The 22,513-nt window shown below is 46.0% G+C and overlaps 1 protein-coding gene across 1 annotated transcript in view; it reads right to left on the bottom strand.

The window, feature by feature from the left end:
* LOC144790758 (uncharacterized) overlaps positions 1-21,875 on the bottom strand; it is a 92,806-nt gene extending 70,931 nt beyond the window's left edge. Inside the window, exon 1 of the mRNA XM_078665460.1 lies at positions 21,821-21,875. Within this exon, the coding sequence (XP_078521586.1) occupies positions 21,821-21,875 (55 nt within the window). The remainder of the gene's footprint in view (positions 1-21,820) is intronic.
* Between the last annotated feature and the right edge of the window lie 638 nt (positions 21,876-22,513).

Here is a 22,513-nt window from a genome sequence, read left to right as displayed (position 1 = left end):
AATAGGCCCAAAAGAGCAGGGTCAAGACTGATTTAGATATGGCTGGGTTTAAACTGGAATGGCATGGGGAGCAAACAAACTATGGAGTTAGGCCCAGATCTCTGTACTGTGGTGAATGTTTGATATTGTTCAGCATTCTGTCCATCAATTGTTCTTTTTGCATTAGTCGCCCCAAAGGAACACCTGCCAGCAGTCAAGAGTGTCCCTGTATCCACTTGTCCTGTTCTTGGGTGTCCCCAAGGCCCCTGACCAATATCAATGGTTTTGCAGGATTTTCTGGAGCACTGTAATTCACGCAAGTCAAAAAAGTAATGCAAAATATCATTCAGATTTATTACAAAATACATAGCATAAGTATGAATATCAAAAATGATAGGTCAAATATTTACAATGCCATCATACAGCATGAATCACAGTAGTCAATCTAATAGATACAAAACATTATGATTTGAATGCAGGTGGTAAAAGATCAGACAGTATGTGATGCACAAAAAGAACAATGTATGTCTTCGCATAACACGTCCGATCAAACAGCACAGCAAACACGTGTTTCGTCTTACTTGACTTCTTCAGGGCTTAGGGTATATTACGTAACTACCCATTGGGAAAAATAAAAGTAAAAGGACCAAAATCCATGGTATGTGGTGATGACTGTATAAAAAAATTCTCAATCAATAGCATGCTGCCAGACAAGGTAAAGTCATTGTCAGTGGAAGATTCAACCTGAACAACTAGAATTCCTTTTGTAGTACTGCCCAAAGGCGTTTGTAAATCATAACTTCACGGATATAAAAAAACAACAACAGTAGACCACCAAAAGAATCAACAGGTCAAAGGTGCACCACTACCAGACAACCTAACAAAGGAAAAAATAAACAATTGAAGGTTAAGACAACGGGTCTCAAAGGTGACTATGTTTGCAGTGCAGTGGGACCTTCAAAGACTAAACACAACACCAACACAGTCGTAAGACAGTTCATTCATCCTGTTGTCTACCGACAATGTCATTACTGGATACCATTGTCCTTGCAGGGAATCATATTTATGATGAATGGAAAAAATCTTAAGTTATCCACCCTGTATGACCGCAACGAAGCTTAATTGAATGTTCACCGCTTGAATACATTTTTCGACCAAAACATAAGCATTTACGACTTTTAGGGATGGGTGCAATGGGATATCCACTGAAAATTGGTGGAGGCCATGTTCTACCTATTGTACCTTTCCACTGCCTCATTTAGAGGTGGTCAAAGAGTTTGTTTCCGTCAGCTGAGCATCATCCAGCCTTGCTCTCCGATACCCCTTTGCAGCGAGTCAACCACCACACGACTGTCATTGGCAGGTTGTCGGAAGACCTATTCTGTTTAGGGCAGGTGTTCCAAAGCTGACTTTTCCTGTTGGCAGTGCTTTGAAAAGCATGGTGGATGAGGACAGAAAAAAGCAACAAAGTGTTCCATTCACTAGGAGTAAACTACTAGCGGGTCAGCGGCAGTGCTAGAGAGGTCTACTTACAGAAAATAAAAAAACAATGGGGTATATTAGCAAGGTCCTAATCACCACTTTAGCGGCACATTTTGCCGCTAAAGCGGCGATGTTTCTATCACCCCATTAGCAAGCTGTCGCTAAAAGCAGTTAGCGACAGCTTTTAGGCGATAGCGACTGGTTTGGGGCCCGCTTTGCATGTCAGCGATATTTATCACTAATGACATGCACAGTGGGCGTACCCAAACTGTTAGCGACTGAAAGCAGTCGCTAACATAGCTATCGCCTATTAGCAAGGCAGGCATAGCGATAAAAAAAATTGCGTTAAGCGCGATTATAGCTATAATATAACGCCTGCTAAAAACATGACTTATCTGTTTATCCAATGGGAGGTGGATTTTCAGGTTAAGTCCCCATTGGCATTAATGCGTGAATATCGCTGGATTTCCAGCGATATTCACACATTTTGCCACTATCGCTGGATATTTTAGCACAATGGAGAAAAACATTGCTAATAGCAGGTTTTCTCCGCTAACATATCCAGCGATAGGCAGCGATAAGCGCATTTAGCGATAAATATCGCTATTTCTTGCTAATATGCCCCAATGTCCTCACTGAAAGTGCTCCTTCCATGTAAGCAGAATCTCTAATGGCCTAAAATCCCTTCTGACACTGCAAATTGAGGACCTTTTCTGCCCGATGATCTGAAAGCGGACTCACTAAGGGTTAAATGATGGCAATAAACTAGCATAAATTGAGCAAGTACGGATTGTATGGTATGGATTTCGGTTGCACAAATTCCCCAATCAAAGGAATCTAATTTATCCAGTGATTAATTTGAGCCGGTGGTTTCCGGCACTTGATTGTCAACACCGGCACCTATGACAGTCTGCCACATGGTGGCGCTCTTTTTTGAATTCAGAGATGAGTACAACTACTGTTGTTTATTAATTCAATATACATTTAACCCCTTCCGTTCTCCCGTCGGCGGCACTCCCTCCCCAGTGCTGCGAACGGCCAACGGCCATCGCAGCCCCGCCCACTTAATAGAACGCCTGCACCGTGGCGGAATTGCTGCCGCGGTTAAGGCGTTAAGAATGACTAATACCTGCTGCCAAAGCCATTCTTTTACCATTGCGGTCCTGAAATTGTCAGAATTGTAACACTTGTAGGAGTGCGACTTATTAGTTATGCTGTTTATGTAATTGACAGCAGCAATGGGCAATGTAAGTGGAAGTGGCCTGCTGACTAGAGCCCTGGCACTTATTTTTTTACAAATTAAGCCTAGAGCAGATCAAATCGCTTTGCTGGTTGGTACACTAAGGGGCATATTTACAACAGAATGGAGAAGCGTGGTGTTAGGCAAACATTGTTAACACCACGCTTCTCCAATCTGAAAACGCGGGGATGCGCCGTATTCACAAGAATGCGATGCACCCCTGCGTTTCAACTAGCGCTGGCGCTGAGTTCAGCTGCCTGCACCATAGTGCAAGGTTGTCTTCATTGGGGGAAATGGTTGTTTATGTTCAGGAAACAGCAAAAACAAGGAGAAATAAAACATTTCTCCTAGTTGCGCCGGGGTAAGACCAGGTTTTCCCTAATCTTAATTTTGATGCTGCAGCATATTTACGCCTCCCTTGTAAATATGGAGCAGCTTCAAAATCAATGGGTGTTGCGGTGGAACGCCCACTGCAACACCCATTGCCCTCCCTTTGTGCCTAAATACAGCATGAAAGGGTGCCCTATTTACAAGGCAGCGTTAAGCCACATTAATTGGTTTAACGCTACCTTGTAAATAAGGCGGAGCCCCTATCGCAACTTCAACGTCACTCTCAGTGACGTTGGGGTGGCAGTAGGGGCTTGTAAATATACCCCTAAGTTTGTGAGCCCGAGTTGTAAACAGATCATAGGACAGTGTCGAGACAATGCACACCAAAAGTATTGGAAGTATATTGTGCAAAGCACTGGATTGAAAATCTGGACTGCCTTTTCTCTATCCATCTATCAAAAGAGATAAAAATGATTCGCGATTTGGCTGCTTTTAAATACCTGATTATGTCATGCATTCACATGCCAAAGACAAATTTCCTATGGTTGATATATTTCTATATTACATCAACTTTTCAGTTCAATGTAACCTTAGTTCACATTAACTAATATTTTCCAAAAGTTTATAGTTTTCCGTGTTTTGCAGTTGGCAAGTTGTATGGCGTTTGCTTTAGCCAATAGAATGTAATTGAGGTGCGCCAAGAAGCATCCAAGCTTTTTCTTGCCAATGATGTCTGAATTCCCTGGTGGGAGGAGTTTGTGCTACATGAAGTAATAAATAAATAAATAAAAACTGAGAAACATTTGGACCAATCTGAATTAAACTTGGCAGCCCCAAGTATCTTGGTTGTAGTCCCTGTGAAAGATTAGATGAAAATTGCTTCAGCCTAGTTTAATGTACCTGGCCCAAAAAAAGTCAGTTGCACATGTGAAAAGGAACATTCAGGGCCCGATTCACAGAATGAACTTAAGACTAAATCCTAAACTTACTACTATTTGGTATTCACAGAATGCACTTACTACTTTCAGGATTCACAGAGTGAACTTACTACTTTCGGGATTCACAGAATAAACTTACTACTTTCGGTATTCACAGAATAGATTTAAGACTACTAACTCTAAGTCCGAAATCGGGGAGTAAATTCCGGCCCGGAGGCGGAGCTTCCGGCTTGGGGGCGGAGCTTGCGACCCGGAGGCGGAGCTTGCAGCTCAGAGGTGGGGATTTTTGCCATGCTGAAATCTCCAACTCTGGGCCGCAAGCTCCGACTCTGGGCCGGAACCTCCGCCTCCGGGCCGCAAGCTCCGCCCCCAAGCCGGAAGCTCCGCCTCCGGGCCGGAATTTACTCCCCGATTTCGGACTTGGAGTTAGTAGTCTTAAATCTATTCTGTGAATACCGAAAGTAGTAAGTTTATTCTGTGAATCCCGAAAGTAGTAAGTTCACTCTGTGAATCCCGAAAGTAGTAAGTGCATTCTGTGAATACCAAATAGTAGTAAGTTTAGGATTTAGTCTTAAGTTCATTCTGTGAATCGGGCCCTCAATGTGTAATCATTTAGATTGCCAGTTTATTGGGCTCATTCATACATATTTCTGCAATGACACATATTATAGTGATGCCAGCAATGGCCTAACACGTAGTGAGTTAGCATCCCGAAGGAAGTATATTGATACTTGTCCTGGGAATATTGAAAAAGCCAATGACTATACTAATGGTTGCAGCTGGAAAGGACGTTTTTAAGTTCCAACAAAAGTATGAATTATCCACACTTTAAAGCAATTTAATGCTATAATAAGGTGTAAAGTTTACTTTTAAGTGCTGTAAAGTTGCCATGGGTCATGTGTAAATCAGCGGAATGCTTTACACACCCAACAAATAATTACATTTGTGCACACATTTGTTTTAAACAAATCCAGCTTGTTGTTATTTAGGGCCATATGCATGAAGCAAATTCGCATTCGCAAAGGCCGAAATTCGCCTTTGCTAATGCGAATTTGCAAAATGGTATGTATGAAGTAAAATCTAGTGTAAAATAAGGAATCGCAAAATTTGCGATTCCTTATTTTGCGATTGCATTTAAGGAATTGCAAATTTTGCGATTCCTTAAATGCAATGTATGAAGCCAAAAAAAATTGCTAAATGCCTTTAAGGAATCGCAACTTACCACCAACTTCTAGTTGGTGGTATGTTGCGATTTCCTTGAAAAATGCACATTTCCGCATTTTTCAAAGTGGCATGTGACGCACATACATGCCCTTAGGGCATGTATGTGCACCACATGTGCACCAATGCTTATTTCAGGGGTGCAACAGGGTGTCCTTTGGACACCTCTGCACCCTTGAAATTATTCTCAATTTGCGATTAGCAAATTGCGAATCGCAAATTGAGAATAAATTCGCATTCCTTCCTATGGGCCTCCTGGCCCATAGAAATGAATGGGAAGTATTCCTTAATTGAAGAATTCGCAATTTGCGATTTCGCAATTAAGGAATATCAAGAAATCGCTAAAATATTGCAATTTTCTTGATACATACCATTTTGCGATTCTGAAATAGCGATTTCTTAAAAATCACTATTACAGAATCGCAAAATGGTTCCTTGATACATATGGCACTTAATCATCACAAAAAAGGGTAAAATGGGAAAAAACAATGGATCAGATAACCTATGTTAAGTAACGACAAAGTTAATGACTATTCTAATACTGGAACAGTAAAAGAAATCAATTAAATCCAACTGAAATATTTATGATGCAGTTGCAGACTTTAACGCAATTTGAAGCTCTATTAAGATGTACATTGTCAATTTAAGTGCTTTAGAGCAGCTGTGAAGAAGCTATGAATCCTACAAATGCAGCGCTGGCAACGTCAGTAGCTCTCGCCTTTGTGTCATATAGGGGCATATTTACAAGTCCCTATTGCCACAGTAACGTCGCCATGTAAATAAGGCACTCTTTCACGCTATAATTAGCGTGAATGGGGTGGGCAATGGGTGTTGTGGGGGGTGCTTTGCCACAGTACTAATTGATTTGTACTCTGTCCCATATTTACAAGGGTGGTATAAATATGGGGCAGCCCCAAAACTAAGACCAGGGAAAACCTGGTCTTAATATGGCAAAACACACAAGATGATGTACGGAATGTTGCACAATGGCAAAACATTCACCACCAGTCACAGATCTGGGTTTAAATCATCGTTATTTTGCTCACCAAGCCACTCCAGTTCAGACATGGCCATATGCAAATCAGTCTTGACCCTGTGCCTCATGGGAACAGTCCAGACCGAACTGCCAAGCCATGTCTTTCCTGGACCGGAATCAAGCATCCTAGGACCAGTTTCTGGCTATGGTTTCTGGCTATCAGCCGTCTTCAGCCAGGATAGCTTGACTCCAGTGGCTTAGTGAGCAAGGGACCCATGTCTGGGCATACCCTTCCCACATAGGGTGAACAGCAAAACACACAAGATGATGGACGGAATGTTGCACAATGGCAAAACATTCACCACCAGTCACAGATCTGGGTTTAAATCATCGTTATTTTGCTCACCAAGCCACTCCAGTTCAGACATGGCCATATGCAAATCAGTCTTGACCCTGTGCCTCATGGGAACAGTCCAGACCGAACTGCCAAGCCATGTCTTTCCTGGACCGGAATCAAGCATCCTAGGACCAGTTTCTGGCTATGGTTTCTGGCTATCAGCCGTCTTCAGCCAGGATAGCTTGACTCCAGTGGCTTAGTGAGCAAGGGACCCATGTCTGGGCATACCCTTCCCACATAGGGTGAACAGCAAAACACACAAGATGATGGACGGAATATTGCACAATGGCAAAATATTCACCCTCAGTCACAGATCTGGGTTTAATCCATCGTTATTTTGCTCACCAAGCCACCCCAGTTCAGGACCTGGCTTGGCAGTTCGGGCTGGACTGTTCCCATGGGGCACAGGGTCAAGACTGATTTGCATATGGCTGGGTTCAAACTGGAATGGCGAGCAAACAAACGATGGACTTAGGCCCAGATCTCTGTAGTGGGGTGAATGTATGACATTGTTCTGCATTCTGTCCATCACCTGTTGTTTTTGCACTTAATATGGCAAAACCAGGAGAAATGCTTCTTTTTCTCCTTGTTTTTGCTGTATGTCTGTGTGCTACACAAAGCAGCACACATAGAAACAGCAAAAAAACATGAATGATTGTTTATGCGCAGGAAGGTGTCCCTTCCTGCACATTAACAATCATTAAAAAAATGACGATTTGCAACTTCTATGTGTGCTGCACAATGCAGGACACATAGGAGTGACAAATAGCCATCATGGATTGTTTATGTGCAGGAAGGAACACCTTCCTGCACCTAAACAATCATTCATGGGGGCAGATTTACAATAACTGGTGCATCTCTGCATATTTGCGTCAAGGAAAAATAGCCTTGCGCCACCATGGATGCGCCGCATTTACAATACAAAACCAAAGGGGACGATGGACGGAGTGTTAAACATCGCAAGCACTCACCCCCAGTCAACTGATATGGGTTTAATCCATCATTATTCTTTAGCTCACTCCGCCACCCCTGTTCAGACATGGCCATATGCAAATCAGTCTGACCCTGTGCCTCATGGGAACAGTCCAGCCTGAACTGCTGAGCCATTTCTTCCCTGGACCGGAAACAAGCATCCTGGGACCGGTTTCGGGTTCATAGCCCTCATCAGCCAAGCTATCTTGAATCCAGTTGCAAAGTGAGCAAGGGACCCACGTCTGGGCATACCCTGCCAACTTAGGGCAAACAGAGCAAAACCAAAGGGGATGATGGACAGAGTGTTGAACATTGCAAGCAATCACCCCCAGTCAACTGATCTGGCTTTAATCCATCATCATTCTTTAGCTCACTTCGCCACCCCAGTTCAGACATGGCCATATGCAAATCAGTCTGACCCTGTGCCTCATGGGAACAGTCCAGCCCGAACTGCCAAGCCATGTCTTCCCTGGACCGGAAACAAACATCCTGGGACCTGATTCAGGTTCATAACCCTCATCAGCCAGGCTATCTTGAATCCAGTGGCAAAGTGAGCAAGGGACCCACGTCTGGGCATACCCTGCCAACTTAGGGCGAACAAAGCAAAACCAAAGGGGATGATGGACGGAGTGTTGACCATGCAGCGCACCTTGGGGCAAGGATGGAAAGAAGCGTGACGCATCTTCTGATGTAAAGGCAGCTCATGGCTGGAGTTTTGTCGCAAGCACGACACAACTCCAGCAATGGTTAGGAATGCCAATTCCTAACATGCTGCGTCACTCCTTACGCCGCCGGCGTAAGGTTTTGACGCAGTGGCGTCTTAAAAGTGACTCCGTGAAATCTTGTAGATTTCAATGTATCACTTTTACGAGGCTTTCCACCGTCAGAACGCCCACAGCGCATACATTATACCTAACACAGGTATAATGTAGCGCAGGGCTTTACAACGTGACGCATCTCACTAGATGCGTCATATTGTAAATATGTCGCATAGTGGCGCATTGTTTACCAGGCCGCTGCATTACAGAACTGACGCAACAGTGTTGTAAAGATGTCACAAGGGGCTTGTAAATCTGCCCCGTGGTGTTTTGCTGCCATATCTTTTAAAATAAGGTGCAGTACATCTCTTTCTTCTTCAACCAACGAGGCATAACAACTTGCCTTGCTGCTCTGCGTTGCATGAATAGTTAGTAAATCCAGGTCTCAATTCTTCATCTCCATTTGCAAGCTGTCTAAAAGGCAACCCTTTTTTGGTGCTTTGCCTAGCACTGTCAAAGCCAATAGGGCAGCATTTGTGCATGCATAACATTTAGAGCTCTTTAAAGAATGCCTGTGTTTATATGTGTTAACAAATTAAAACTAGGCCGATTATCTTTGCAAATGCTTATAACTTAATCTACTGCTATGGAAAATCATATATGATGTAAATCAACATATGATGAGCCTAGGATGTAATCTTGTACGTTTGTACCAGTTGTTACATGAAACAGCTTTTATCAACTAAGCAATATATCCACAGGTTCTGTGAGGGGCACTATAGGCTTCCTTGTGCCAATGCACACAACATTGCAGCATAGGTCTACGGTGTGTGTGTGTCTGATGTCAAGCATATGTTTTTTTGAAAGGTTACCTTCCCATTATAAAATTATGGGCCGTATGTACAAGGAAGTGGGGGAGTGAGGCGTTGGCCGTCATGGTTTAACACCTTCACTGCCACTTCTGAAACGCAAGGCTGCACTATATTCACAAAGATATGATGCAGCCCTGCTTTTTCCCCTGCACTGGTGCTACACTTAGCAGTGTAGCGCCGACGCAGGCACCCTTGAACCATAGTGCAAGGGTGTCTGCGTGCAGGGGAGGATTTTGTATGTGTAGGAAAGTGTCTCTTCCTGCACATAAACAATTCTGAAATGCCGTTTTGTCACTTCTATGTGTGCTGCTTAATGCAGCACACATGAAAGTTACAAAATGTCATGTTTTTTAAGGATTGTTTATGTGCAGGAAGGGGCACCTTCATACACAAAAACAATCCAAGGCATTTTGCTTTTTCCATATGTGCTGCACAAGGCAGCTCACATGGAAACAGCAAAAGCGAGAAGAAATTAAGCATTACTCCTCGTTTCGCCTGTTTAAGACCAGGTTTTCCCTGGTCTTAATTTTGGCGCTGCCTCCAATTTACGTCCCCTTGTAAATAGGGGGCAGCGTCAAAATCAATGGGTGTTGCGGTGGAACGCCCACCACAACACCCATTGCCCTCCCCTTTCACTCTAAGTACTACATGAAAGGGGGCCTTATTTACAAGGCAGCGTTAAGCCACGTTAATTGGCGTAACACGGCCTTGTAAATAAAGTGACGCCCTTATCACCACCACAACTTCAGTAAAAGTGATGCTTTGGTGGCAAAAGGGGTTTGTAAATATGCCCCAAAAACGTTTCTCAAGCTAGACACTTGCCTTGAGGAGGAATAAATTTTTGGCGAAAGTCATTATCTGTCAATGTTAGTAGATAGGGATTTGTGTCAAAACCTATAGGTGATTGCATAAGAATGGCAGGCACCACCCAGGGAACGCTCCGATGCAAAGTAGCAGCAAGTATCTCACACCTCTACTTTTCATCACTTTAAGCTAATTTCCAACACAAATCAGGATTTGCGCTTGAAGGCAAATCCCAATACAACACTTTCTGTTGGGTTTGTGTGACTTTTGGGGTACAAGCCCGACATTAAGGGGTCCATTACGATGTCGGGAGGATTTCCTCCGCCAGGCTGGCGGTGGCCTGGCGGTGGCCACCGCCAGCCTAGCGGAGGAAATCTGCCCGTCATCTATTGCCCAATTCTCCCCCGCCACATTAGGATCGCAGAGGGGACTGTGGCAGTGTGAAACACCGCCCGCCTGTTTTCCGCCCCGGATGATAATATGGAGGCGGTGTCTGTTAGACACCGCCCGCCATATTACAATGGGCTTTTGCTGATGCTTTTCCGTGGCGGCAATGCCGCCCGGAAAGGCATGCGGAGACTCCCTGCGGGGCCCCCCTGCGGGCCCCCTGGGAGTCCGTGGCTTGGGGGGTGCACATGGGGGGTACCTATGGTACCCCCCCGCATTTCTAAGTGCAACATGGCAGGCACCGTGCCTGTCATGTCGCGCTTAGAAAAGCACAACTTGCACTTTTACCATTGCGGCGGATGGAGATTTCTGCTTCGCCCGCCGCAATGGTACATATACAGGATGCGCCCGCCTGTGTGACGGGCGCATCCTAATGCCCTGATCGGAACCCCCGCCCTTATGGCGAGCGGTCCCGGGTCCCGATATGATGGCGGGCGGACTAAGTCCACCCGTCATCATAATGACCCCCTAAGTGTTAATATATTCTTTCCCATATTTATAGGCCCTTTCTCAAGAAGTCACTGGAAGTACTTGTTTCTTGATAAACTTTTAAGTGCAGTTAAGGGAAGCATATACCAAGCCCTTTCCTAATGTCAAATTATGATTCCATATTGAGCTTTCTGTTTTAAAGTTATTGGGCAAGATGAAGGAAGCATGAGCTCACAAAACCTCAAAGTCTGATGTAATGGTTCAAAGCTGGACCAGGGCAGTCACGAGACATCGTTTTTCATTTAGCGACTGCCTTGTATTTCCATCAGACTCTGCTGTCTCTGCCAGAGCCTAGACTGAGTTGCTAGTGCAATGAACTGGGGGTTGTGTCAGCAATTGGCAAATATGTGCATTGCACTGGGCCCTGCGCCAGGCCACGAAGAGTTATTTTTGGAACCAGTGACATTTTTTCCTTAAGGCATAATGTGGGAACAAAGCCTGGGATATGGGATGCCATACTTAAGTGTAGCGCGCGCAAGAAGAGCAAATCAGGGTCCACCATCACTGGATCAGAGGTGCACGCTGTGCCCCATGAAGTGGTCAGGGGCGGTCTCCGTCAGGTGGCAGCGAAGAGCCGAATATCTTGTCGATGATGGTTGACTCACTGGTCCAACTCAACCTTGAACTACGAGATGAGTTAGAAACAGGGATACATGCACAGTGCCTCATAGAAACTCAGAGGCATGTTTACGAGGGTCTTGCATCATGCTTGCACCATGCACAGGGCCGGACTGGGAACCACAACCGGCCCTGGCAAAGTGCTCGGCAGGCCCCCCCCCCTCCCCACTCCGGGGGGTTGGAGGTGCCGCCGAACTCCTTGCGGGGGCGGGTTTTCGGCCGATTTTGGTACAGGACCGATTTTGCAGCTATGCTGCAAAAGCGGCCCTGAAACCAAAACCGCCCCCAGGGGCCCAAAACCGGCCCATACCCGTGCGGCGCACCGGGGGATTGCCCTGTGCCCGCTATGGCCAGTCCGGGCCTGACCATGCACCATCATACATGCATGACGCAAAGCTCCAAGTCATGTTTATGAAGCCACACAAAGCCACTTTGCTTGGCTTTAAATAGCTTCATAAATATGGAGTAATGCAATGCAGTGCAAATTGCTGTGTTGCATTACTCTGCGCAAGGGAGCGTTGCATGGGTGTTGTGGTGGGAGTTCCCACGCAAATCCCATGGTTTTTAACACATTCTCAGATTTACCAATCCCGGTAAACCTGGAAATATGTCAAAAAGGGATGCTATAATCACTTGTGAAAAGGTAGTGTCCCTAACACAAACAGCCAGACAGCCTATATGGTCCAACCAATTTTGGAGCAAGAGGTCACAAGTTATATAATTGCACCCTTCCTGTGAAGCAACCACACACACGGGAGGTGAACTATGCTAGTGTTAACAATGTTGATAATATTAAAATAGAAAAATGTAGACAGAATAAAATTGTTCCAGAGAACAAGTGACACTTGTTCTCTGGAACAATTTTATTTGTTTTTGTGCAATCTTTTTATTTTTTTGTGTATTATTTATTGGCCATTGCCTTTGTAATTCATGATTTTAATGTACAAATATGATGTGAATTGTTTATACAACTGTATGAATTGAATTAAAACATGTGTATGCTTTGTTTTACAACAAACTCGTGAATATAGTTCTTGTCCCATTGTATACATTTTTCTGTCTAAATTTTTCTGTTTTAATATGATCAACATTGTTAACACTAGCACAGTCTCTCTCTCAGCCAGTCAGTCTCTCTCTCTCTCTCTCTCTCTCTCTCTCCTCTCAGTCAGTCATTCTCTTTCTCTCTGTCAGTCACTCTCTCTCTCTCTCTCTGTCAGTCAGTCAGTCTCTTTCTCTCTCTGTCAGTCAGTCTCTCTTAGTCAGTCAGTCTCTCTTAGTCAGTCAGTCTCTCTCACTGTCAGTCTCTCTCTCTGTCAGTCAGTCTCTCTGAGTCAGTCTCTCTCTGTCAGTCAGTCTCTCTCTCTTTCAGTCTCTCTGTCAGTTTTAGTCAGTCAGTCTGTCTCGCAGTCAGTCAGTCTCTCCCTGTCAGTATCTCTCTGTCTCTCTCTCAGTCAGTCTCAGTCAATCTCTTTCTCTCAGTCAGTCAGTCAGTCTCTCTTTCAGTCGGTCTCTCTATCTCTGTCAGTCAGTCAATCAGTCTCACTCAATGAGTCTCTCTCAGTCAGTCTCAGTCAGTCAGTCGCTCTCTCTCAGTCAGACAGTCTCCCTCTCTCAGTCAGTCTCTCTCTCTTTCTGTCTGTCAGTCTCTCTCTGCAAGTCTGTCTCTCTCAGCCAGTCAGTCTCTCACTCTCTTAGTCAGTCAGTCTCTCTTTCTCTCAGTCTGCCTCTCTCTTTCTGTCTCTCAGCCAGTCAGTATCTTAGTCTCCCAGTCAGTCAGTCTCTCTCTCTCTACTCTCTCCACTCTCTCTCTCTCTCCTCTCTCTCTCTCTCCACTCTCTCTCAACTCTCTCTCCCTCCACTCTCTCTCCACTCCCTCTCTCTCCACTCTCTCTCTCCACTCTTTCTCCACTGTCTCTCTAGCTCCACTCTCTCGCTCTTTACTTTCTTTATCTCCCACTCTCTCTCTCTCCACTCTCTCTCCCTCTCCACTCTCTCTCACAGTCAGTTAGTCTCTCTTTCTCTCAGTCAGTCTTTCTCTTTCTGTCTGTCAGTCTCCCAGTCAGTATCTCAGTCTCACAGTCAGTCAGTCAGTCTCTCCACTCTTTCTCTCTCCACTCTCTCTCTCGCTCCTCTCTCTCTCTCTCTCTCTTCACTCTCTCTCCCTCCACTCTCTCTCTCCACTCTCTCTCTCTCTCCACTTTCTCTCTCTCCCACTCTCTCTCTCTCCACTCTCCACTCTCTCTCTCACTCTCTCTCACCACTCTCTCTCTCCACTCTCTCTCATTTCACTCTCTCTCCCTCCACTCTCTCTCTCCTCTCTCTCTCTCTCTCTCTCTATTTTCTCTCTCTCCCACTCCTTCTCTCTCCACTCTCTCTTTCCATTCTCTCTCACCACTCTCTCACTCCACTCTCTCTCACCACTCTCTCTCTCTCCACTTTCTCTCTCTCCCACTCTCTCTCTCTCCACTCTCTCTCTCTATACACACTCTCTCTCTCCACTCTCTCTCTCTCTCTCCACTTTCTCTCTCTCCTCTCACTCTCTCTCTCTGGGGGGCCGTGGGTAAATTACCTGCAAGGTCCGCGGGCTACCAAGGAAGGCCTGCTGCGGTCGTACTATGAGTACCATGGACCTAGACGCACACAGCTGCTGCCTGGGGGGGGACTGCCCAACATTACGCTCTTCTCTTGCGGCGTGGAACACGTGGGCGGCGCCTGGGCTATGGTCAGACCCGCTTGCACCCGTCCGCGGCCTACCTTCTGACAAGGACCTCCAATTAGCCACAGAGCTAGGAGTGCCGCAAGGGAGTTCTCCAATTTTCACGCACAGCATGGGCTGTATGGATGCACCACTGTTCCCCGCAGGATGTCTAGCAAAGACACTATGTTCGAATGAGCTGTGGGCGTCATCACAAATGAAACTGCTTTAACGGAGCGCACAGCGTTGGATTGGTAACGCGGGCACTAGGGCAATGCCCGAGGGGCCAGTGCTGAGTTCCAACTGTGGGCTGCTTTTTGGAGCAGTCTGGGGGCAGATTTGGGCACAGTCGCTGTTGTTCGGATACAGCCAGCGGCCCAGTGGGTGTCTGAGTGACCTTTCTGGAGGCAGATGGGCGCTCATTACCTCACGTTTAGCTACAGGCAGAGGTGCCACTTTCTTTCTGTGGCAGGGCTGGCCCATTAATGTATGCACACCTAGAGGGGCAGGGGGCCTGAGCAGAAGTGGCCTCACTTGTTTTCAGTCACCAGTGTAAACAAACCCGTGCATTTTTTTGTATCTCTCCCACACCTTTTTTTAATAATATTTCACCGAAGCAGTGTTTTGAGGAAAGGAAATATGCAAATGTGGGCCACTTTTTTTTAGCGTGCCCAGGCCGATTTTGAATCCCAATCCAACCCTGGGAGCGCAGATTATCCGTGGAACAAGGGAGGGGGGATTGCAGGTGTGGCTAGAGGCTCTGACGTATTTGAAGGCAATTTACAGGACTCTGGGAAGGAAGGAACTCCAAGGGCTGTCACAGAGGCATGAATTCCTAGCAGCAACAATGAGGAAATATGTAAAACATTCGCCACCCTTTTGCATGAGCCACTCAGTCTAATTAAGGAGCATTTGACCACCTTGGAGGCCCAACTAGCTAGCTTAAACTAAATTTATCCCACTGGCTATTAACCAAAATAACACCACTGGTTGCAACGACACCCATGCCTGCTGTTTCGAGCGTCAAGGAAAGAGAGGGGTAATTAGCTCCTTAAGAGCACTGAAAATCAGAGTACAGTCCCCTTGGCGCTCGCTATGACCCTCAGCTCTAATTTTGGCACTATGCCCTTATTGCCTCGGGGCAAGCGGATGGACCCACCCGCAATGACAGTCGTATCGACCCCTGTTTGAATTTCACGAATGCACAGGACCGCAGGGCCCCTGACAACAAGGGTAAAAGCAACTTACAGCCTGATTCATGTAGGTAAATTGCACTCGCAAAGGGCCAGATTCTGAGAATCTGGCCCTTAGCGAGTGCGATTTTTGCATTTAGTATTCATGATACCAAATGCAAAAATCGCTATGTAAGAATTCGCATATTTGCGTGGAATGGCATTTAAGGAATCTCTAATAGAGATTCCTCAAATGCTATTCATGACACAAAACAAAATAGCGATTTTGGACTTTTGGGGCCGCTATTTACCGACAGGTCAGACCTGTCGGTAAATAGCAAAAACTCAGAAAAATGCTTTTAAAAGCATTTTTCAAAGTTGCATGTAGCACACACACATGTCCTTTGGACATGTGTGTGCGCAACACCTGTCCAAAAGTGCATTTTAGGGGTGCTACAGGGCATCCTTTGGACACCCCTGGCACCCTTAAAATCGCTATCTTAGTTGCGAGTAGCAAATTGCTACTCGCAAATAAAGAACATGTAGGAATCGCTATTTAAGTAGCAATTCCTACATGAATGCCGTTTTGCGTGTCCTCAATAGCGAATCGCTATGATTCGCTATTAGGGACACGCAAAACGGCATGTACATGAATCAGGCTGTTAGCTCCCAAACCAAGGGCATCTCTACAAGGTACGGCGGTAGAATTATCGCCGCTTTAGCGTCCGTTTTGGGACGAAAAGCGGTGATAATTCTAACGCCCTATTAGCATGGACACGCTAACTCGTGAATCCATGCCTCTGTGCCCATTTTTTTAGCGCCTCGCCTCGCATCGCTGATGAGATGCGAGGTAGGCGTTCCCGACTGAAACTCAGTGGGAATAATCGCTAAAACGGCTAGTCACTATTAACTAGATAATCGCTAACACTTCTAGCGTCATTTAAAGCGTCATTTAAACTACCGCTAACCGGGTCTATCGCTAGTTCCTTACGCCTGATAAATTCATGACTTCGCAATATGTTGCATGAGAGGTGGATCATAATGCTAGATCCACATCTCCCTATTTACAATGTTGACTCTAACTGTTTATCATATCGCTGGTATTTCAGTGATATTTTATGCTTATCGCCGCTATTGCCAGGATTTCTATCGCCTCGGCGATGCGCGTTGTAAATATTGCGTTGACCGGGCGATAGAATACGGCATTTGGTGGCTTTAGGATTTTGGACGCTATACGCGGCCAGCGATAATTATCGCTACCGCTTGCTGATATGCCCCTTAGTGTCTCAGACTTAAACTTACCTCCAGAGGTATGTCCTTACATGCTGATATTGGCAGGAGGGCCCCTGTTAAAGCCAATCCAAACTGAGACCTGGGAGCAGCTGCACAATAGGGTCATCCACTGGCTCAGCATTTAATGTGGCAGAGAGGAATTAAATCCTAATGCTACGCAGGGTTGGATGAGTGGGTCCCTCATTAAAAAACATGGAGGATGAATGGATCATTGTGAACTTTAGCCAGCCGGCCATTGCCAAGAAACTATTGGGGTTCCACGAGGACTGTCTCCATGCACCCACAAGAATCATTACTCTGCCCCTTGGGTATTTCTACAAACCTCCCAAGCAGGGGATACATCCACCACCATCAAGTTACCAGCATCAATCAGATTTGGACATGGTACATAGTTTACAGCCCTATCAGGCCTTAAAGAGATTGTTTGACTTGGGGCACCTGGACTATCTTTCAATGGTATCTTGCCAAAACAGGCTGTGGTTTTTCTGGACTGGCCATCCCTAAGTTTAAATATCCCTACCCCAAAGACAAGTGGCTCCAGAATGAAAACTTTAAGCTGGAACATTCCAGTACTCCACTCTATGGCACACCTTCCAGAAGAATGTATGACGTTGCATCGCATACATTTACACCGCAGTAGTTTACAACACAAGTCGTTACAACGACTTGTGCTAGAGGTGCTGGTCTTAGGAATAGTATGATTTTCTATTCCAACTTCAGTGTGTGGAACAGTAGCGAAGGTGTTGGAATAGTAAATCATACTATTCCTTAGTGTAGAGCACCATCCAGCGCAAGTCGTTATAACAACTTGCGTTGTAATGACCGCGTTCTTCTGGTATCACAGTGTAACAACCGCGTTTTAAAGGTCGTTCTCCCTTCCAGAAGGGCAACTATTCATAAGAAGTTATGTTATCCTGCTGCTACAAGAGACTTGGTACCCCAACCCTTTTGAATTGATGAGTATCCATGCTTTACCGTCCCAGCTACCCCATCTTGCTCTGACCCTCTGGGGTTCTAACTATATTGATAAACCTATCTCTTGGAGGTCGCGCTGTGGCCTTAAACACCTCACGTTGTGTTTTCCAAGCTGTTCTATACAAGGGGGATTTCCACTGTACCTAATGAATTTTTATAACAATGATTTTGCTAATGTCCCAAACAGGAGGTTACCTGGTTTATTCAAATGTATTGATTCACTCATTAGGAGAGCAACGGGAGAAGGGCAGCAAGTGTTTCTGTGCTTAGCGGGGGACTTTAATGCTAGGTTGGTCCTTGTAAGGTCAAGGAACAGGGTTGATATTGATGTAGGTCTTACTCAGAGGGTCAAGGAACTGGAAGTTTTCCTCTCCTCAGTGAACCTGCCTAATGTGCTAGAGGAGGTGGTTATGAGAAATATGGGATGGCCAACATTCAAGGGTAGGAAAAGCCAGTCTGCTGTTGATTGTATCTTGGTCTCCAGTAACCTAAGTAAACGGCTGATACACAGCACCATTATACGCTCCAACTTTGGCAATCACAACCCAATTGAAGTAGCCCTGACCGAGTCATCCAGGGCAGAATTTTACGTTTGGGTAGGAATGTGCCACTTTACGCCATCCACTGACAATCTTAGAGTGTGTTGGAAACTCCCAAACCCACCCCAATTCTTGGATAAAGTGGTCATAAACAATAAGGATTAAGTACTGGCTAGGCAATAAATCTAGCATTGTGAAGAGCCCTAACCGTTCCTCCAAGGGACTCGGCTGCCACGGCCACTCTTTGGAAACAGTATAAAAGGGCCACAACAAAGAGGTGGAAAGCAGTTATTACCCATTGGTGGGACATCCTAGCTCATGCAGTCTCCACCCAAACTAGCAAGTCCTTCTGGAATGCTGTTTCAGTCATGGGAACGGCTAACCCGACGGTGACCCAGATCAGTTCCTGGGCGTAGTGGGCGTAGTGGGGCTCCACGGAGCTACGCGGAGAGGGCGAGAAGCTACACCCACTCCCGCACGCCGCGTAGCCCCACTACGCACCTCCCTCCCGCTCTCCCCTACATACGTTATTTAAGCAATTACCTTGATTAAAACAATTTTAAAGCACGTACCTTGTCCGGGGCTCGTCCGGGGCTCCCTCATTGAATAGCGTCCTTTCCTGGATACCAAAGCGCATGCGCGGGCGGCCGCGCATGTGCATTTGTTTCCAGGAAAAGGACGCTATTCAAAGAGGGAGCCCCGGACGAGCCCCGGACAAGGTAAGTGCTTTAAAATTGTTTTAATCAGGGTAATTGCTTAAATAATGTATCTAGGGGAGGGCGGGAGGGAGGCGGGTGGCGGCCGACTCGGCTACGCTCATGGAGTGGGCGTAGTGTTGCCGGCTACGCTGTCTATGCAAAATGCGTAGAAGGCAACACTACGCCTACTCCGTGGGCGTAGCCGAATCGGACGACCAGGGTTACGCGGCGTGGGAGGCATATTTTGCCTAAATGTACCCCACTGGGGAGCTTGTTCCCCAGGCTTTAGAGATGGGAGATCCCTACCTTGATATACAGGTCATGTTACAGGAAGTTATAGTAGCTACACAGCAGGGCTCAGGGGAAAAGCACCGGGCCCAGACGCTGTACCTATTGATTTAATAAAATGTAACATCAGTCTCTGGGCCCCCTTGCTGACAAATGTTTTTAATAATTCAAAACACCTATAACTGGCTTCTGGGCTTCATCCACCACTGTACCGATCTTCAAGAAGGGGGATCACCCTCTGCCAAGCTGATATTGCCCCAACAAAATTCTCAGAAAGGTTCTCTATAATAGGTTCATCGGGTGGGTGGAGGAAAATAAAATCAAAATCCCTGCAAATAGGGTTTTTGCAGTCGTATAGGTATGATAGAGCAATACCCGACCCTGCACTTGATATTAGGCAAGTACCCAGTGGCCAAGCAAACCCCATTATACCTCACATTCATGGACCTTTCCATGGCTTTCGACTGCATTTATCATTCCAAACTATAGCTACTTTTACAGGAAATGGGGTTGGGCGTGACATTAGTCCATCTCCTGGCATCCCTGCATAAGAACACAAAGGCCAGGCTTAGAGTCAGTCCAAAAGGGTGAAGTATTCAAGGAAATTCATATTGAGTGAGGGATGCGACAACGGTGCTTGCTCGCGCCCTTGCTGTTTATCTTGTACATTGATACACTTAGCTCCAATCTGATCTCCTGCACTCTGGACGTTAAAAGGCTCCCACTCCCTGTATTGTTTTATGCAAGTGATGCTTTATTAATGAGCTTGCTAGTGCATTCATTTGTATAATTTATCGCCACCCTTGATTTATCAACTAATTTTTCTAAATCACTCACAATGGCGTGTGGTCTTAAGAGCACACATCTCTCAAGTTTTGTAGTAGGCACAAACCGACATTCACCTGGACCCCGACGTGGACTGCTATATCTTCACTGGTTGACTATTACACAGCAATCCTGCAGTGGACAGCACTCTCCCTCTCCCAAATCACTCACCAAATCCCAGAGGACTCTAGTTGTCCCACCACTGGGCTCCCTTGTAATATGGGATTGGCATGCCTATGTACAGCTCAAGCTCCGGAATGCACCAGAATGTGAATAAAACATTCAAAATCAAAGATGTGTCATGACTATGTTCACTCAAGTGTGAAAGTGTGTATGTATGTATGGACAATGATTGCACAAGAGATTCCTCATTTATCCACTTGTTTGTTTTTTACAAATGTATAATTTTATTTGTGCAAATTGTTTTTAACTGTGATATATATGTTGAAACCTTATGTATCAATCCTTTTATTGACTGATTGTGTATATTTTTTTAAAATAATAAAATATACTCTTTGTGATATTTGTTAAATAAATCAGATTTATATGAAATTGTTATACTAGTTATTCTGTCCTGTACACTGCTTCACTGCACACAACATTTGTGTTCTCATTATCAATGTGTTTTTGTACCTGATATCCTAACAGGACCCCGAAGTTGCCTAGGTATTGTTATTTTGATTAATGCACAAGAAGGTACGCCCGTGTAAATGACATCAATGCACATGTTGAACCCTGAGCCACATGGGCAGTTGGATGTCTGTGAAGGTGAGTACTAGCTGTGGCCTTGTTGCACATTAACGTAAATCTCACAACCCCCCAGCGTAGGCACACGCGTCCATGTATGGAATAGGGCTTTGTGTAGGAATGACCAAATCGGTAGCAGGTCAGAAGTGGTGTCCTACATCACATGTGTCACCAGTACTTCATGTCGCATACCTACTCACACACATCAGTGTGGACACAATCTGCTTTGATTCATAGCATTGCTCCACATGGCCAGAGGTTGGACACCATACTCACATTGCTGGAGACACGTAAGTGCACAGGCCTGCCAGCAATAATCCTGAACACAGTGTTTGTCTCACAGATGTGGAGCAGGCCTAAGGGACCCACCCCATTGTACAGGCATCACGATGCTCATTGTAGTGCACGATTCATACATCTAATCAACACTCATCACATTTGGACAGTTGTGAAGTTGCGGGGATTTTATTGACATGTGAGTGTCAGTACGGACAAGGCAAGTGCCAAAACAAGCAGGGACATGCTTGAGACGCTTACACGCAGCATGGGGACATGTCAAGGTGCAAGACATGGAGGTGCAAAAATGTATACCAATCGTTACGGATGGCAACGGTCTTAGCCCACCTTGCCTTCCTGGACGAGTCATGTGATGTTTGGCGTCTCCCCATTGCCCCGAGTGAGTAGACACGACTCACAGCCCATGGGGTCTGCATAGTGCTGTGCCACCGGACTGCGCCGACTGTCTGCTCTGTTGACAGTGATCAGGTGGGAGGGTCCGACAAGGTCACATGTCGTGCTACATTGCCATGTGTGTCCCCCCTCCCGCAGTATGTCAGATTTGTGAACGTTGCCAAATGACGCTGTGCTGCTCCGGCCATGGAAGTGCCTCACCTTGCACAGTTGTGTGTACACACGCGTAGTTCCTCGCACATGCATTCTGAGTCCAGACAAAGATAGACATGTCCACTGTTGTGGTGGGATATGTGAGCATTCCCCACGATGCAACAAGGTGTTGGGACCTGTGCTGTGGGTGACCATCCGTTGTGGCTGCAGGAACGTACTTACTCGTCCATGAATACCAGCGCAGTTTCATGGGCAATGTGTTCCAATAGTACGTCATTGTTGGGTTCAAGGAACACCACGGTTACCCAATCCATTTCCTGGTCCGGGCAGATGTGCACAGTCCACACCGTTTCCCCTATCCGCGGTACAGCCCAATAGGGTAGCGCCTCGATGTGGTCACGGCACACAAGGAATTGTGCAACCTCCCGTGCATAACTTCCGGCACATACGCCAAAGATCAGTGCATCCCATGCTCAGGTATCCCGGTGACACTCCTGTTCATGGGCCAACAGGGGAGGCACTGTTAGGGCATAATCCAATTCAGCTATCATTGCGTTGGATAAGCAGACCTTCATGGGGCACTTGAATGTGCATGATCAACAGTGGAACCAGGGCTGGACGCAGGTGATGTGGGCAAGATGGAAACTGAGATGGTAACTGATTTACAACACTGCCATTGGCACAGATCCCAACAGATGCAGCATTCGCGCACGGTACAGTTCCATGTGACAGGGGTTGTGCATGTGCCCGGGAATGCCTGCCATTGCGTTTGTTGGTCACGTAGCACCGGCACTCCTCAGACCGGCGGCAGTTTGTGGGTGATAGGCCACAGCTCTGGGCAATGAGTCGTATATGTGTGAAACGTTTGGACATATGGGTAGTTATTGACCCATGGGTCAAGGGCTTCCTTTGCAG

Source organism: Lissotriton helveticus, chromosome 11, assembly GCF_964261635.1.
Source record: "Lissotriton helveticus chromosome 11, aLisHel1.1, whole genome shotgun sequence".
Taxonomy (NCBI): domain Eukaryota; kingdom Metazoa; phylum Chordata; class Amphibia; order Caudata; family Salamandridae; genus Lissotriton; species Lissotriton helveticus.
Note: the sequence above shows the minus strand (reverse complement) of the source record. Positions and strands in the feature narration are given on the sequence as shown.